This window comes from Zophobas morio, unplaced genomic scaffold (assembly GCF_036711695.1).
Source record: "Zophobas morio isolate AGI-343-1 ecotype UQ-CSIRO unplaced genomic scaffold, CSIRO_AGI_Zmor_V1 ptg000058l, whole genome shotgun sequence".
NCBI classification, from domain to species: domain Eukaryota; kingdom Metazoa; phylum Arthropoda; class Insecta; order Coleoptera; family Tenebrionidae; genus Zophobas; species Zophobas morio.
This window is the reverse complement of record NW_026972163.1, coordinates 478,215-498,421: the sequence shown is the minus strand read 5'-3', so window position 1 is coordinate 498,421 and position 20,207 is coordinate 478,215. Positions and strand designations below refer to the sequence as shown.

The 20,207-nt window shown below is 32.4% G+C and overlaps 1 protein-coding gene across 1 annotated transcript in view; it reads right to left on the bottom strand.

The window, feature by feature from the left end:
- Positions 1-20,207, bottom strand: part of LOC135143289 (discoidin domain-containing receptor tyrosine kinase B) — a 247,657-nt gene that overhangs the window by 118,797 nt on the left and 108,653 nt on the right. The window contains exon 3 of the mRNA XM_064075159.1: positions 1,418-1,523. Within this exon, the coding sequence (XP_063931229.1) occupies positions 1,418-1,523 (106 nt within the window). The remainder of the gene's footprint in view (positions 1-1,417; positions 1,524-20,207) is intronic.

Sequence of the window (20,207 nt, the reverse complement as noted above, 5' to 3'; positions counted from 1 at the left end):
AACTTTCACACTGACCTTTAACGATGAATGAGTAAATGAATGAACGAATGATAAGCAGCAAAAAGTCGGTTTTACTTTTAATTGAAACTGAAAGTGTTTAGGTCGTTTTTATTCGAACGTTTTTCCAACTCTGTTTATAAGGTGGCTCAGTGCCTTCGTATCGAGGGTGGTTCATGGGGGTTTTGCCCCATTCGATTTTTAATTTGTTTTTTCTATATTTCGGCTCTACTAGGGTGGGGGATGCCGTGGTTAAAATATTTGCATATATTTCGCAGTCACCCTGTATACGTGTCCTTGTGAAAATCTTAATAACGTCATCGCAAAACTGGCTTGAAACATACATACGCATGGCGTACTTTTTACCTTGACTTTAATACCACTTATTTTTGTTTTAACTTACAGGGATTTTATAAAAAAATCGCAAAATCAAATTTTATACTTTTTCGAAGAAGCTGAATTTGTTGGATCGTACTTCAGAGGCGAGGGAAGTTGTGTGTAATACCTTAGACCAATTTTGCTTTATTCCTTAATTTGTAAAAATAGGATTGGGTATTACATACCTTTCAAAAAATGCAACTATAATGTGTACCTAACTTTCAAAAAAAAGAACCCTGTGTATGTACTTATTTTTTATTTTATAAGTTAGACATCATTTAAGAAAATCAACTGATTGTTTTTAATGGTAAATGATCTAAAAATATTTTTAGTAGAGATGCATTTTTATGTTGGGTTAGTTATAATGTGGCCTACATTAAATATCTACATGAAAGAACAACAAACTTCATCGAAATAATTAGTTACACCAAGTAGTACAGTAAACCTGGGAGCCACCTACTCGTATATGCATGTGTGTTAACTGAAAAATTCATCAAGTTAACTTTGATTTTTTGTGAACAGTGTGAAGTATGTTTGTAATAAATAAACTTAGAAGTTAATCGATGACAGCTGAAAATGTGGAAATTTTCATTTATCAATTATATAAAACAATCCGGACTAATAAAACACATACGTTTTTCGCTATGTTTTCTTATACAAAAAAGCAAGGGCAACTTGATGACTTTTTCAATTGAATAACTGTTATCACCGAAGACTACTAATATGTAATCTTTCCATAACGTGATTTGCCTAGGATTTTTGTGATTAAATTTGTACATGAATTGATCGATGCGGGGAACACTCAAAAGACTAATTTAATTTATCAGACCATCTATAAAACCTTTAAATTTCTACACTTGGCCTAGCTAAATTTGTAGATTTACTGATATTTTTGAACATTCAACTTTTGCAAGTGATTTTAAAGTGTCGTATTGGCTACGTCAGCAATTTAGTAAATGTACTCCAGTAATGAAATATTAGAAAATCTATCTAGTTTTTTTGTAAACAATGTTAGTTATTTAAATTTTAAAATTCCCTTTACCTTCCATGTTGAGGTCCAACACTACTTGAGTCATAAGCTGAACTTGCTGTAATTGCAGAATCCTTGATAGCCCCTGACTCCATTCCCAACGGTGATCCACATGAGCCTGCAAATACAACCAAACATGTATTTGTACCTAAAAAGTTCTCATTTATTTAAATCTTAGTACGCGAATTTGCATTTCGAATGACGAAATACAGAAGGGACCTCGAGGGATTTAGCATGCAAAGAACGTTTATTAAGTTCCCATATACGTTCATCAATCTTTTGAGCTCAGGTTGTTTTAATAATTTACGGTCTTGGAAAACCACGCTCCAGGGCAAATCAGCGACACACAAACATGTCAATCAAGTGAACCAGTCGTGAACGCAACTTTACTTTGAAGTTCTTTCTATACGTTACATTTTCCGAGATGAGACAAAAGCCCAAGCAATTTATCTCGTCATAAAAATAAACTAAAGATATTCTGAAACAACGAGAATAGAATCAAAGCTTAACGTATTGAATTCTTTAAAATTCGTGCTGATTAAAGGGTAGCGTTTTATAACGTTTAAAAATCTGTAGGTCTTAACACTGGAGGGGAAACAACAGGAGTTTGAAAATGAGCTTGGTGCGTGACGAAAGAGTACGAAATCGTTTAAATTAATTCGTTGGATATAATTAAATTCGTGACCCTAACAGCAGTGTTGTGAATTATTGCAGATAAAAACTATGTAGAAAAGTTATCTGGATTACTTTTAAATAACTGTTATCGCAGATAACTTGAACACGTACGCGTCCCTGAAAAGTATAAGAAATTACACGAAAGATTGCTTTTTCCACATTTTAGGGAAAGCTACGCCCATTTAGAAATGCCAAAACAAAGAAAAGAAAACGGTTATCAACAAACTCATTAGTTAAAGATAATTACAAAGGTAATTAAAAAACGCAGCTAACAAATTAGTAAAACTCAAGCTTGAGTCACACAATTTTACTTCGAGCTTAATTAACATGATCAACACAATTTCATGATAAAAAATGTATCAGAAAAAATCTTTAAAGTTAATTATACAGAACTTTACTCAACCTTGTAGAAAAAATGTTAATTTTAATTGAAATGCATAGTTAACAGCATCAAAAGTAACTATGGAATATTAAATTGAAACATAATGTGGTTTTAAATAATAAGTATACAGCTGAAGTACGTTTAATACAAAACAGTTATTACGTAAAAATAAATACAGTAATTTTAATATTGTATGTGATTACAAGATAACACTAGCAAGATTACTATCGTCTCCGATTTTCAGGGAAATTAAATGTACAATTTTTGAGTCACTCAGTTAGTAGATAAACAAAACGATATCTATTGTCGACACAAGTACCTAATAAATAAGTTTTATTAACTAATCTACAGGATAATCAACAATTACTGTTTCAGTTGTTATCAACAAATTTTGTTTGAAATTGGGAGAACTGTCATTCCACCTTACTTTCTATTGCTAGAATTGACATGGTTGAGAGAGGCATTTAATTTAAATTTATAAATAAGAGACATCGCGCCAGCATTTGGATCAAGTTCGGTAATAGCAGCACAAGAAAAATTTCTCAGAATTGGTTCATTCTATTACCAATTCAAACAGTATTTGCCGATCACGCTATTGTACTCTCCTAAATTATTCTCTCGTTAAAGACAGAGAGTTTCTCTTCCCGTGTTAAGTTTTATTGGGAACAGTTCGTCAGGTTTTTACATTTTCGTATCTGAATTTCGAAATACATTATGAAAAAATCTACTTTCGTCGATTAATTATGATAGGAGAAAAATTTAGTTTTGGCAAATTTTATTTATTCATAATAAGCACTATAAGTTATAAAATATAGATAATACCAGCCACCGTGTACGAAAAAAAAGTGGTCCATGAGGGGAACGAACCAGCGACCTCCGTGTTCTTCGCGTCATTAGTCATACGCTTTTACCACTAAGTCATTCAATCATTACCACTTCGTATAGTGTTAAAAAATGTTATTATATACACAATTTTTTTTTTTTTTTGAAGAGTACAAGTACAAGGGTATGTTATTTTATAAAATTTAAATAGCATTTATTACATATGATTTTGAGATGACGTCACCAAATTATTATTGGTGGGGATGATTAGACAAATTGTAGTTAGCGTTTTACATCTGCACGATATGCCTAGCATATGTAGGTACGTATAAAATTTAACAATTGGTCCGCTAGTTTCAGATATTAGATCTTTAGGAAACAACAAGAGTTTTCTGTGGTATTAGTTTAGTCCCACGACAAAACGTAGTTCACTATATCTTGAAGGAAAGTTAATCATATTGTTTAGTGAATTTGCAGTTCTTTTCGATTGTTAATAATGTTTTTCTAAATTGGATTAAACCAACGTTCATGAATTCAAAATCTTATCTTTCATTAACATTCTAGACTTTAGGCTTCTGTGAAGATCGTGCTTCGAGTTTTATGGATTTGTAGTAAACTCTATCACTGATTTCTACTCATCACTTTTGTTTGAGCTCTAAGCTTAGTCGGACTTAATGTCACACACAATTACCTATTTATTCAACACGATATTATTCGCCAAATACACTACCTTAGACTTTTTCTAAAATAAAAAATTGGTCTTCGTCCCAGAAATACGATATATCCAGCTTTTCCGAAAAATTATAAAATTTGATCGTTCATAAAATTGTCTTATCATTAACTAAGAAGAAAAATAAACTTGTAAATAAACAATTGCTAAATTTAACATCTTTACATAGGTGTTGACAAGTGTCCACACTAAAAATTAACAGTGCGCACCTATTCAAATATAGTATAAACCTACGTTATAATATCTATTGTACAATATCAAAAAATTACAAAATTCTTTTAAAATGAAATAAAAATACGACTTAGATGTGTAACATTTTAAACAAGCTTTATAGTAACTGAACCCAGTAACTTACATTGTGAACAACCATCTAAAATATTTGTCACTCTTCGGTATTTCTTAAAATCTAGAAGGTTTTGTTTATGCCGTTTTCATAAATATTTTTCATGTTTATGCCGTTTTCATAAATATTTTTCATACGCATATTCACTTTTCAAACATTTGTAACAAAAACTCTAGATTATGACGTCCTCATTTATTTTAACAAACAGCACAGCTTAAACCTTTCCCCGTTCGAACTTTCACAGTGCCAGAAGTTCTAGGTAAGTTTATAATCCCATGAATACAAAAGCCTTGCCAGTCTTCGTTTTGAAACATGTTGATTTTCCGCTTTGTCTGGAACTTGCCTAGGCTCCAATCAGTGACACGACAGGATAATTACTTAGAAATGGCGAAATCGAGTATGCGCGAAAACTAATTTTTATGAAATTGAATGTGGGTCCAGTTTTAAAATCAATAATAATTTCCATACATTGCGCCATCCAATTACACCAGCTAACTATCGGTTCTCACTTCCGAACGAAAACCAAGTACAACCGTGGTTTTCTTCTACGATTTATAACTATCAGATGGGTGTGGGTAACTAAAGCTATAATGGACATGGTCCAGTCACTCCAATTTCTCCAAATCAACCACTCCAACAATGAATGCAATGTGACCACTTCGTTTACACCAGTAACAGATAAAAAATCCCTTCATTATGGTAGGCAATTCCTGCAAATCTAATGTAAAAACAATGAAAATACAGCCGATCCAGGTACCATGTAGTGAACCCTCGACGATACGGTGTAAGCCCGTTTGAACGAATAGCGGTTAAATCACCTTGAACATAAGTACGATATCAACACATTCACACCCCTTCAATATGGATATATGGATGGTCTGCAAAGAGAACGTAATCTCGAATAGAAAGTATTGGTGTCAACGTACCCTCAAGATCCATGCATACAGATCGTAGACAGATGGTAGGCAATAAATAATAATAATTAAAGTCACGCCATTTCTATCTGTCCATTTGATACAAAGTAAGGTTGGTTACCTTGCTGTTCTTGGATTTTTGTTCAGTAGGGTTGGCAGCGACGACATTTGACGTTTTGTCGACAAGCACACAAGCATAAATTGTTGAGAGAGTAATTTTTGAATTTAAAATGGACGATTCAATAAAAAGACAAACTAGAACTGTGTTGTCCCGTCAAATGAAGATGGGAATAGTCACTGAAAATTGAAACATCTTTGTCCCCTGGCGTCTATGGCCCATTTTATCTATTAGTTAGAACTGTTCACCTTATTAGATAATTCGGTTATCCCTTCCAAAATCCTCAAACTGGTAAGAAGCCAAAGTCTCTTTTCTACACAGACTTTCAGTTTAAACAGAATTTTAGTAGGCACATACATGAGTATAAAAGAAACAAGAAAAACAAGTACTTTGCATCAGACGATCGATTTGACCATGCAAGAAATGAACTAGATTACACTGCGAGCATGAGAACCGTGGACAGAATAATAAAATCTGTGGGGTATAAGTACAAAAAAGTTTACAATCGGAAAATTCTAGTGGAAGGACCATACTTCAAATCTTTTAAACTTAGATTTTTAAGAAGATGTAACATTTACTTATTTGGATGAGACATGGATTTACCAGAGAGGTTGTTCTGTGAAAAAATGGGTGTTTGAGGGTGGTCGAGGAGGTATGCCTGAATTAAAGTTGTTGCACGTGAGGGAAAACATTTCACGGTTCTTCATGTTTCGGGTAGATCTCGTTTTTTGGAACGTTGTGAGCTATTGACAACAGAGACTACCACAAAACTATGAAAAGTGGTAGTAGTACTAGATAACGCATCGTCCTACTCAGTTCTTCCTAAACGGCTCCCCAGTCTATCATAAAATCAAAATTACAGTTTTAGCTGCTTGGCAACAAAATTCCTTTTGAATTTTAATTTTGAATATTTTCAACAAAAAAAAAATCGAAATTGATGAATTACTGTTCAAAAACTGTATAGACATGCTTAGACTTCCTCCTTACCACTGCCATTATAATCACATCGAGATGGTTTGGGGGTTCTGTAAGCCCTATTATAATAAGCGATGTTAAAACAATCCTGAACAAATCAGAAGTTGCCACGCTATGACATGAAGCGTTAACAAAATACACACCCGAAGAGTCGAAAACCAATACTTATTCCCACAACCAATTTTACCAAATTTACATTGAGCACAGGACATGACATATTTTCAGAACTATAATAAATTTGAAAATAACTAATAATACTCATATGAACATTAAAAAACATAATATCTGGGAACGTTTATTCACTTCATGTACCCAGTTTGTTATGTTGTCATAACTAGATAATGATGATGACTACATATATAACATCTTGGAATGTTTGTTTATTCACTTCATATACCCAGTTTGCAGTCTTGTCGTAACTAGATGGTAATGACTACAACATAAAATAAAAGTTTTAATGCAGAAATAAAAGTTTACTTTTTACGTATAAATTCATGGTTAGTGCAGTGGTTCGGTATAACGCAATAGGAATTTGTCGTGTGCCACATTATGTTTGCGGATGTGGTGACTATTTCTACGTCTATGTAACCACCAGCAAATTAGCATAAAATCGTGGCTATTTCAGGCGGTTTGTACACAAAACTCACTACAAGTCAAAGATACCAGATTCTCCCAGTACAAGATTCTACGACAAGTCGACAATAGTTGCGCAATAATGCTGTTTAGTTAGATGGTGTTCACTCCGTTTACTCTTTTACCTTCTTTTGCCCAGCTGATCCAAAAATAATTATAATAATTACAATAAGATACAAATAGATAACGATATAAATATACACAGACCAACATGTCCATGCTTCAAATAAAATAAGCTAATAACTTTGAATTAAAAATTCAAAATTTCATTTTTACGTTTAAGTCCTTTGACATCTTACACTCAGCAGTTTTTCAAAATTTACACTAGGGAGTGGACAGATAGAAATGGCGTGGACTTTAGTTCATCTTAAGTAAGATTCCCATGAGTTCTTATGTTCCTAAATTTTTCTTTCCTCACCAAGCTCCGTAGACAATCGCTGGGTTGGATATAGTATCAGTTTAAGAAAACTAGTACCCGAGTTTTCTGTCATCTGGCCACTACAATTTTCACCTTTCAAAAAGAACAAATCATTTTCAAACCTAAGCTTCGATGAAACTATGTACTGCAATTGCATGTTAATAACGAACTCCACATCGTCTGCGACCGCCCTCGCAGACGTCATAAGTGGATGTTAACGTTTTGCACAGACCTTGTTACAACTAATCCAAGGATATCTAAAATTGATTACTGTTAATTGTCTTAACCGATTTTAAATAACTCTTGGAGTTCCTCTAAATTAATTTTTCGTATCTGTTTTTATTTATCCAATATTCTTGAATTTCTCCTGTCCTGAACTTTTGTTTTGACTCCTCTGGCTCTTCAGTGAATAGAAAAGCAAATCTGATATCTTTCCTTACTATTATTATAAGTGTAATTAACATCTGTTCCAATAACGACTTAAATATCACCTTTAAAATTGATACTATTCCTGATGTTCGTTTTTTTTTTTAAATAAATGTTAAAAATTTCCTAAATCCCGAAGCTAATAGTCAGCTTAACTTCATTTAGGATAAAAACCTAAATTTTTAAATTTAACCACATTTGTATAATAGTAGGTATATTACATATCGAGGGTGGTAAGAAGCTAATTACGAACGAAGTTTATACACGAGCGAGCGTAGCGAGCGAGTGATGTAATATGAGTTCGTAATTAGCTTACCACCAGAGTTGTGTCATATACTTTTTCTACGATCTATAATGAAGAATCACTTTCAGAAGAAATTTTTTTGGGAAAGCAAATATTTATAGTTGCTATGGAAACTACCCAAACAGGCACGTAATATATATATATACGTATCCAACCGTCGTTACCAAGCCCAACATATTAAACAGACGTTACCAAGCCCGGCTGTTTTTCCGAGTATAATATAATAAATTTAATGGTTTTTGCAACAACAAACTTAAAAAAAAGTAGAGGGGTAAAATTATTCCTTGAAAAAAGTTAACACCATATTCATCCAACGTTACCAGACCCACTATGTCCAACAGCTTTCTCAGTCCCATTTCAGTATAAATAACACAGTTAACCGACGTTATCAATCCCGACATTGTTGCCACATTAAATTTATGGAAAATCGCTTCACATTGTATTGATCTGTAAAATTTCTTGTGTATCTTATTGAAAGTTGGATTTACAACCAGTGGATATGCAAAAGTGTCACAAAAGAAAATAAGGAAAACCAAAAATATATCTTATCTGCCTGTCTTTTTGACGCCATGAGTGCCATGACAAACGGATAACTCATTAATAAAATAAACGCCAAGGCGATTTTTTTATTAACAGATATGCAAGTTTGATAGACATTAGTAACATTTTCTTTTTACTAGTTGTACATGTCTATCGAGTTAGTTCAACCAAAATTTGGACACCTATTCCCACCTAAAATTTTAAGAAAATTTATAAAATAACATAATTTTACACTTGCGATTTATTAATGCAATTTTTATTTGACCTTAGGCTTACAGATTTGTAAAAAAAATGATATGTTATCTAAGCTTTTCTTACACATAACATAAATCACAAATTAAGATTTTTTAATATTAACATCCTAAAAAAATCGAAATTTTTACCACAAAATGGTACAATATGTGTTAGAAACTTTAAGGTTGATTTAGAGATCTAAAATTGCATATTCTTTAAGAGTAACTTTAATATTTCAAATTATTAATTAAAAAATTTAAGAACGCTAAACTAGTATTAAAAAGACCCTCTTCAAAATAGTTACAATGCTCCATAGCAATTATTTAATCAATACTTGTTAATAAGGGCGATTAATAATCGCCTATTAACAAACGAGTTGGTTGCAATACTTCTCCGGTGATTGCAATTTCATACACGAAACTACTAAAAATCAGTTCCAAATTTCATGATATTTATAACATTTAAATAAAAAATTTCACATCAAGTGCGCGGGGGTATATCTGATTGCTGTATTAACCCATTAATATATAAATCGTTTATTAATAGCCGTAATTAATGAATGATTTCGAGACAGAATCACCAAAAAATGTTTTTAAGCCTAGCTGGCAGCTTTAGAAGTACAACAAAATTCTCTATAATTTTCTGCAATTTTAAGCTTGTCTCTGTCTATATTGTTAAATAGAAAAAAATAATTTCATGAATTATCGGTAATCTTAGTGTCAAAACAAAATGCATAAAACGTTTGCAAATTTACAGGCCCTCGAAGGATCTCGATCCCTTAATAATACTTAGGGCCGGTTGCATAAACGCAAATCAAATTTAATCTCTGATTAACTCCATAGTAACGATTGTTATTATCATAGTTACAATTGTTCTTAATCAGAGATTAAGTTTGATTTGCGTTTATGCAACCGGCCCTTAGCGTGGCAAACGCTACAATGAAATTAGTACATGTGAAGTCCATGTGTCACTTTTAGTTTTCGTGTACATATTTTGTCTGAACCATATGAATTCTGCAAAATAATCCTTATGCTTGCTGAGACACATTTTAAGACTTTCATCTTTCTCTAGATTGTCTGTCATCTAAGTATACCGGGTGTCCCACGTAACACTTTCGGGCACAATAACTCAGGTATTTTTGAACGGATTGTTATGAAATTTGAAATGTAGGTATTTTGATAGATGAGGATTAATATGAACCGGTGAGAATAATCATTATCTTGAAAAAGTAAATTTTCCATGCCTTAATTTAATTTTGAAATAATTAACTTTAATTAATTTGCATCACTTGATTAAACATGAAAAATAAATACTGTATGCAAAATTTCATCTCCGAAATACGTCTGGTTAGCCAAACCGATAAATTATTGCGAAAATAATTCCAAAAATTACACAGGCCTGCGATGGTTTTCCCCCAACAAAATGAAGTAGTAATTTCGGTAGGTCTTAGATACTCATGTATAAAAAAAAATTGCAAAAATTTCCATCACGTACAGTTTCTGCAAAAAATATTTTTTTCAGTTTTGTTCTTAGTACTATAAAAATTAACTTCTAGATTTTGTGGTAATAATATGTATGGATAATGGTGTTGATATTTCATTTTGTGTTCAGCTTAGTAAGAGTTATTTGTGTCGACTATGCGCTTACTACCCTGAATTTAAACAAAAATTACGAATGTCTTCTCGGAAATGGGTTAATTCTTCAGATAACTTCTGTTACATTTGTAGAACTTATTTAATCAGAAAACAACAACAAATAATTTCTGAATTTATCTAATAACTATGCGAAAGTTATTTTAAAGTTAATATAAAAAAACCAAGACAAAAAATGGGTGCCTCATAAAATGTGTTAACTGTTCATGCACCTCGCAAATAGTCAATAGGAAAAAAAAAATAAGTTTGCTGACACCAATGATTTGGATGGAGCCATAAAATCATACAGACGATTGTTACTTTTGCTGTTCAAAAATAAAAAGATATAATGCGAAAAATGTAACAGCAATAACATATCCTATCGTGAATACAAGAGAAAACGCTTAAATTATAGCTTTGAAGAAAGAAAAAAAGAAGCTTTTTGATTTATTGGTTTTTTTAAGTCTTGTTTATATGCAACTAATTTAGTTCATTTAATAAATAAACATTCAATTTTATATTCTTTATATTTTATTTTTTCATAAAAATTGTTTGAAAAACTATGAATATTTAGGCCTACATAAAAATAAATTTCGATGTGCTACAAAAAAACTAGAGTTATATTTTAATTCGGCATACATAAATATATAAAAAAAAACAATATTATTTAAAAGGGAAATTAAAAGTTATATTTCGCAGGCCTGTGTTATTAAAGGATAGGTTACTATGGAACAAGAAACTGCTATCCTCGCATTTTGGACACCCTTGCGGGAATTTGATACCTGTTTGCCAAGCGTTATTTTTTGAATTTTAAGAAAATACTAATTTTCAGTCATTAATTTTTTTGAGACAGCTGTACAACCAAATCTAAAAAATATTAATGCAGTGATAAATCACAAGTATAAAGTCATCATATTTTGCATATTTAAGATAGGATTTATTTAGCAAAATTTTGAGGTGATGTCATCAATTGTTTTTTAGGGTGGATGAGCAAATACATTCTGATCAAAGATTTACCATGTTTATGATAATCTTAAACATCTCCATGATTTTAAAACATTCGGTTTTGCAGTTCCTGATTAAATTAATAAATTAAATCACGCATTCAATAATTTTTTTGTGTCATCCTGTTTATGCAAATTCAAAAAATGTGAATAAAATTTATACCGCAAAATTTTGATGTTTCATAATTTTGATTTTTTTCCAAAATTCTGCACTTTTCGGATAAAACTCAATACGGAGTCATAAATTACATGTGTAGGACTATGTTATTTCATACAATTTAAAACCCATTTACTATGTGCAATTTTAAAGTGACGTCATCACATTGTTGGTGAGGACGATTAGACAAATTTTGGTTAGCGTTTTACCATCTACATGATATTCCTAATATACTCGTAAATGCAAAATTTGACAACAATCGCCCCGTACTTTCGGAGATTATCTGCCTAATAAAAATCCGGGTCTGCAGACAGACGGACAGACGGAAATGGGAGACCTATTTCTTCGTCCTGTAGGGGTAATGAAAGGTCGAGAAAACGTAGAAGTAGAGAGTCGGCCGATGGACTTGATTACAATACTTCCTTTACTTACGCTCAGTAAGTAAAAAATTAACTAAATGCGAAATTCTAACGAACAGAAATAAATAAAACAGTTGCCGACAAATATATTCATTAAAAAAAAAATTGAATAAAAACTAAATGTTGCTTTAAAAAGATTGTTGTCGAAATCTACCAATAGATGTACAAATTAGATGTAGTTAAAAGAATGATTTCTGTCAATTAATATTAAGTGAGAATCAATTAATTTAGAATATAATCAAGTTCCATATCTTCAAATAAAAATTAAGTAAAATATGGATACGTAGATCATTATAGCGAATTTGAAAATAAAAGAGGATTTAAAAAAAACTACACTTACAGAAGTATACAATTTTGCACTTTTCAAATTACATTCAGTTAAACGCTTTGGTGACCTGACCTGACCACGTTCATTATAACTATAAATGCTCATTCACAATGGGCATAAAGCATAAGGATGTCATAAGGATTAATGCATAAGAATTTATGTTTAGTGCTCTATTATGCTTCTATTCGTTTACAATGAGCATAATGCTTAGGACATCCTTATGCTTTATGCCTATTGTGAATGAGCACTTATGCTCATTGTGAACGAATACAACCATAGAGCACTAAACATAAATTCATATGCATTAATGCTTATGACACCTTATGCTTTATGCCCTTTGTGAATGAGCACTAAGGCATAATTATGCAAAATTTTGCGGAGTCGTTTTCTAATTTCTGAAATTAATTGTCAAATGTATAATTTTTATATATTTTTCAAAAAATTTACATTTATCGTCTACTAAATATAAATTCAACGATCTGATTTAAAAAAAATAATTCTTAACTTTCATTTGTTTTTATCTACGACATAGAACTTTTGTTTTTTAAATGACACCAGACACTCTGAATATTTTTTTAAGATTCATGTAGAGATTTTTTCTAAATTTATTGATGTATCATAGTGTACATAATACGTTAATATTTTCAAACATTAATAATTTAATACATCATATTTGCAATAAAATGTCTTGAGTTAATAATGTTTTCGTATAGAAGTTTAATTTTCAAATTTAAAACTCCTATACATTAATAAGTGTTATAAACCGTGTTAAACTTGCTATGTAACAAAAATTTTGGTACATTTTTCCGTCACAGTTACCTTGCTAAAAAAATTAAATTAATTTTTACCACAACTTTTTAACAAAATGCGAAACATGGTACATCAATGTATTCAGAAAAAAAAAATCACAAGAATTAAAAAAAATATCTAGGATGTCATTTAAAAAACAAAAGTTGAATGTCATAGGCAAAAAAAAGAAAGTTAAAAATCAATTTTACAATTAAGATCGCAATACATTTAAAATGATTTAATTTGATCTATTCAAAAAAATAAGATAGCTACGGTCCCGGGCTTTTTTTTTTCGAACATATGGTATATTTAAACTAAAAAACCTTATGTTTATTATTTTTATTAAACATAAGGCTGAATTATGTATTTAGTTAATTAGCATTTTACCCCCGTCTCCACGATAATCCTAAACTGTATCTATAATTTCAAAATAATCTGTATAGTATATAATTTTGGAAATTGTCTCTAACAAGAACGGCGGACAAATGACAATGAAAGACATAATTTTTCATATTCTAGGTCTAATAAGAGTTATGTAACATCGAGAAAACATGAAACTACCCATTCCTCAAACCATTCATTGTAAAAATGCTTTATTAATTCAAATAACATATTTTTACTTAATGCAAGCAGTCAGATAAAAGTAGAATAAGAAAAGCACTCATGATTTTCTTAAATGCTGAACTGATCTGCTAGAATGCAGTGTTGCAGATTTACGGATCTGGTAACGTTGGTCCGATGTGGACGATTTTATGCAGGCAGATATTATATACAGCTAAGCGACACGACGCCCTCTGCAGAAAAGGGGAATGAACTATTTCTGTATAAAATTTGACGTTCAACAGTTTTACCAGACCCACTTTTTTATTTCAATTTTTAATTGTACTGGGCTCAAGAAGGCGATATACATGGTTAAACGTTATCAGACCCGAACCCGGGTCTGGTAACGTCTCAAAAGGTCTGGTAACGTTTACTAGATGTATCGAGTCGGGACTGTATAGGCGGTATAACAACTATATATATATATATATATATATATATTACGTGCCTGTTCATTCATTACATGCCAGTGGGTGTAACTATGGTTTTACTATGAGGCTAGACAGTTCGTAATTCATGGATTACTATGTGGGAGTAGAAAAAATATTTTATGCATTGATTTCTGTTGGAGTATAATTTACACGTAAATTTTCAGAAATTAAATATGATCATTGATCACCAATAATATTCTAAGTCAGTGCCAAATACGAGAATGGCCCGAATGAAAATCATTTAAAACAGTTAACAATATGGCAGTGACTATAACACTGAGACAGCAATAAAAATACGATCAAAGACAGCCATGAATATAAATAAACTTAAAAAAAACCATGGCTACTTTGACCGCGTTTTTTATTGCTGTCTCGGTATTATTTTGTTATCATATCTGAAGGAAAATTAGACAATCCAAGATAAAACGCATGCATATTGAAGCAGACAACTAAAAAAAATGATTAATTTCTGTGATTCCTAAAGCAAATATTTGTTGTTTAATTTCTATGAAAAAGCAGTATCATTTACTTAACAATGTTCTCGTGTGAATTGCGTTATGCAAACAGAAAAAAAAAACAAAAAACATTTCTGTATGTTACGATATATGAAACGCCAAGAAAACGTGGAACTAGGTATTCGTCAAAATGACGTATCAATTCACTTCGCTGATGGCCAAGATGGCCTCGAGAATCTAATTCCGGCAGTCCAGATAATAACAAAAAAAGAACAACAGATGTGTTATTATTATAATCACATTTAAAAAATAAAACTTACATAAAATACAAAATTCGTTGCTTAATCGACAACTTGACTGTAAAACTACTTCTTATTCTGAAGTTATTTGAAACCACTTTATGCGTACTTACATAAGATTATTTGATTGAAAAACATCTTCGGATAAGTTATGTCAGTATTTCACGCATTTACATAAATAAAACAAAATCCTACGAAAAGAAAAAATAAATTTTAGGAAAATGTATGAAAACTAGAAGAAATCTTACATAACTATAAATTATTCTACCTACGCTGTTTGTAGAGCGTTCGCTATGAAATATTTACATTTCTGCTCGTTTTACGTGTAAATTTAAATTCTGTTTGTCAAATCTAGACACTCTGAGCTGTTACACGAAATAGCATCGCACAAAATATACTATGCACACATGATGTGAATAATGGTGAGGCACATACATCGCATTCGACGAGCTGAAATTTTTCCGACTGTTTATGGGTCAACAGAGCGGTATACTTCACTGTTTGTAAACGCGAAACTTTTATTTCCAGAAGACGGAGAAGAATTTTAAAAACTAAAGCAACGCCACGCTTATAACCGCGAATTGAGATTTATCTATGAACGTCTTCGTATGTTGCAAAATTGAAAGTGTCAAGGATGATGAATATTGTATGCCTACACTTAACTCGGAAAAAATTGTTTCTCGGAGGAATGCTTTTTCAACTTTAAAATAACATATTGCAAAAAAAACTGATAAACAATATGTGTATAAAATTTTATTATGATTAGTAAATCAACTTTACCACATATATATTCGCTGATTAAAATCAAGTAAAGAAAAACGTACACTGGTAACTACTGGCGTTAATTATTGTATTTACGTGTCAAAGTTCGGTTAACTGACGGAAGAATGAATTTAAACATTGCATGAGGAACGAAATGCGTCAACCAACTGTGACGAATTCAACTTCAAAATACACTACTTTAAAATTTAGAAATGCTTTATCTGCTAAAATTTACCCTATATGACACCATACATTTGCTTTTGACCTCCTTTTATACAGTAATAAATATTTACATAAGCGTTAAACTCACCCTCTATATTCGTACACGTAACCACCGCATTAGCAAATAATAATTCAGTTACCTCAAACGGAACGGAGTTATCACACAATCTTAAATAGAGGTAGTGACTATTTAATTATAACTTCCATAAATCTGTTACATCGCAGTGAAACAGTTTTCAGGAACAAGTTTTCTTGAATAGAAGTCTATTACACTCTTGACATTTACTGAATTCCTTACGAAGAAATGGTCGATTTATTGTTTGTAGAACGCAAGCGGCGATATAGGTTACTGGACCATAAGATCGATATGGACAAAGCTGAAAAGCTGAAATGGAGAATTAACTGCGAAGTTGAAATTGCGGTATTTTCTAGTTTACCCCAACAAACAATGACGCGTTTATTGCAAGCAGAAAATAGAAATTTTAAATGAAATGTGGGAAGTCAACATCAGGACTTCATATCTGGTAACTGTGAGATATTAACATTCATGGGTATTATGTTTGTTTATGGTTGAAACATAGTTTAGTTTTAGAATATCTAAAAGTGTTATAAAGTCCCTTTTCATAAAGGGTTGGAGAAAGACTACAGTACGATTCACATGCATATCGACTAATCTCTTTCAACATTTTAATTAAAATCGCCGTGAAATTTGAGATACACTTCAGTTTTCGCCATGATAAAAACTTAGGGTATTTAATATAAGGGCCGATTTCTGTCATATTTATGATCGTGTAGATGATAGGTATTTCTGTATTAGATTCTCTTATCTGGCATTGTAGACGAGCTAGTTTTTTACTTCTAGTAGTAAAAGAGGTAAAAAAGATACATTGTTGTTCACGTACTTAAATAACACTTAAACTCACTCATATAAAAATGTCAGAATATATGACTCCAGAGTATGTCGAGATGTATTTAGAGTATGGTGGAGTTGAAAAATTGATTTTGATTTTTTCAGTGAATTTTCCATTTTTTCTTCACCGAGTAATCTCGAAATCTCATCACTAATCTCCGCTCGAGTTTGTTACCAGTTCTGCAACATTTCTGGAAAAATAGGGTATGGCCTTAACCTCTTTAATTTTTGCACTGGCTGAAAGTTCTTGTCATATGAGAAACTTATTAATATTTTTTTGTAATCCTGGAAATAGTGAACCAAATATGTATATGTACTATACCGAAGTACTTAACTGAGAATTTGAAGTAATCATGGATTTTACGAGGGAGTAATTCCACAGAAGGATCAAGCTATTATAATAATTAACGTAATTCACCCACGAAAACCCCATCATTATCGTCAATAATGAGGAAATAGTAATACAACGTCTTATTACTCCAGTACGTCGAGCAATTTTGTCGCAGAATGTATGTTATAACTATCCAGAATAAAATCATGATCAACATCACTAAATCTAGGAATTTGAAACCTTTTTTCCCTGTTATTTTATATAAACAAATGAACAGTCCCCATGTGTTCAATTTCAAGCGGTAGATATATTATGTCAACCAGGACGACTTCATCGATCTTCCGCCATCCACAGTTGTTAAGCACGGAAACATCAATTACCGAATATTTCTTAATTATATGACCAAACCTGTTTCAATTCCCTTACGACTGGTCCTATAGTCACTCAGTACTCTAATAACGCTACATATACCCTCATCAACGAAACCACTCCTAGAACTTCTGACAAAAACTCTAAATGTTCAAGCATCTAATATTAGATGTACTTATTTTAACGACAACGAAATACTTGAAAACCAAACAGAAAAATTAGTATTAGTATTAAAGTAGTATTACTACCACCTCAGTACAGAACACTAAAAAAAAATGGACTATTGGACAAGTGATGCCACAGAAAACCTTATCGGTAAGAAAATTTTTTCGGAAGCCGGTGTTCATTTCTTTTAACTTTCAAACAAAAATAAACCAATGAAAGAAAAAGAAGTTTCAAGATAAGTTCACGGCTTAAGCATCACTTTTAAATATACTGAAGATATAGGCATGTCTTAGAGATATTATAACAAATTTGTCGGCTTCTAACTCACACTAGTAACGAGAACAAATATAATTAGAAGGTAAAGAGGACAAAAGCATCTTAATTGCGTCAGTCCCTAGTCCACCATTATGTGAAAAGTTATTCTTATTTTTCCAATTCAATTGCATATTTAAATACTGTATCCTTACCCACAAATTTTTAAAATGTCACTTAAGTCGCGTCGGGAAAAAAAAACAGTTTTTCTACGCTCAAATACTTATTTGTTTTAAGAAAAACAAGGGGTCACAGATTCAAGCTACATAAACCCTATATCATACCACAATTCAACAATATTTTCTCTCAAAAGGGAATTTCCAAGTACCGGAACAATCCAGTCTGCCTATAATTTTATATTCTGCAGAACAGACACGAGCGGTGTGACGGTACACAATTACCTAAGGAAAAAAGATTTGTGGCTTCTCTCATTGAATTAATTTTGTTGTAAGTTATTTTGTATATACATATATTAATTGTATTGCTTTCTTATGTACGAGTGTAACGGATGTAATATGTATAGATTTTTTCCAGGTATTCAACCTCATCCCTAACGACGTCTTATACAAAGGAAAGTTGCAATATTTTGGAATACGAATAAACTTTTACGTTGGGTCGATGCATTCTTCTGTAGTCGTAGCTTAGAGTCACTACACATCTGTCCTCCCGTGGAAATATATATCTGTTGTACGAGTGATCCAACACTCCAGGTCGTCGCTTCAAACACGAAATATATGACTCTATTGAGGGAATTTCCAAACATGCTAAATGAAAACTCCACCTTCAGTGTTAAGAAGTGTACCTTTTACCATATCATCACCACGACTGGTCCCCCAGTGCATGCTAAACCCAGACGACTGACTTCTACTAAACAAGTATACCTAGAATTTCAGCGTGTGACAGACATGGGTATTTGCAGATCTTCTAATAGCCCATGGACCAATCCACTTCACGTTGTCAGCAAAAAGGATGGTACATGGCGTCCATGCGGAAACTATCGCGCACTAAACTCTATCACCCGACCGCTACCCAATACCTCATCTGCAGGACTTCATTTGCCAACTGCCTGGTAAAAAAAAATTAAATTCTCTAAATTGGACTTGGTGCGTGTGTATCACCATGTCCCCATAGCACCAGAAGATGTTCAAAAAACCGCTGTGACAACTCCATTTGGTTTATCTGAATTCACAAGACTTCCTTTTGGACTTCGGAACGCAGCTCAATCATTTCAACATTATCTACACTCTACACAGCATGAGAATGAAAATGAACATAAGATTCACCTTCGACAAGTTTTTAGGCGACTTTCAGAAGCTGGTATAAATCTCATCCTTTTAAAATGCATATATGGTGCTTCAGAAGTGTCTTTTCTTGGAAATCAAGTATCAGTTGCAAGCATCGCTCCTCTGGCAGACAGAGTCAGAGCTATAGACGAAGCTCCAAGACCAACTATCGCAGAATTTCGCCGTTTTCTTGGTCTATTAAATTTTTATCGGCGTTACAAGCTAGTAACTTTCCTCTATTCCGCTATTGGTGGTGTCCTTCATCAACTTAACGGGGAAACTCTAGGCCTCTCGGGTTTTTCTCTAAGGCTCTGTCTCTCACTCAACAAATATATGGTACCTACGATAGGGAGCTTTTAGCTGCATACTCCGCTATCAAATATTTTCGTTATTGTTTAGAGGCACGAAATTTCGTTTTGTATATTGATTGGTGATTATAAACCGTTAACTTTTGCGTTTCAACAAAAAGGCGACAAAACCACGCCAAGACAATTCCGCCACCTCGACTTCATAGGTCCATTTACAACAGACATAAGATACCCTCGAGGTAAAGACAATATTCCTGCTGATTTTTTTTCTCCAGAACCGTTTCGTCAATCGCTAACACAATGTCTTTGGAAAACATAGCCCCACTTCAAGCATCAGATCCTGAGCTTAGATTCCTAAGAAAACAATAGCACTTCACTGCTCTTCACTCCAATCACACTTCCTGACGGTACCGAGCTTACTGCCTATGCATCAACAGACAAAGTGAGGCCCTACTTGCCATTGGAAATGCGAAGACACACTTTTGACATGCTATATAATCTAGCTCACCCAGG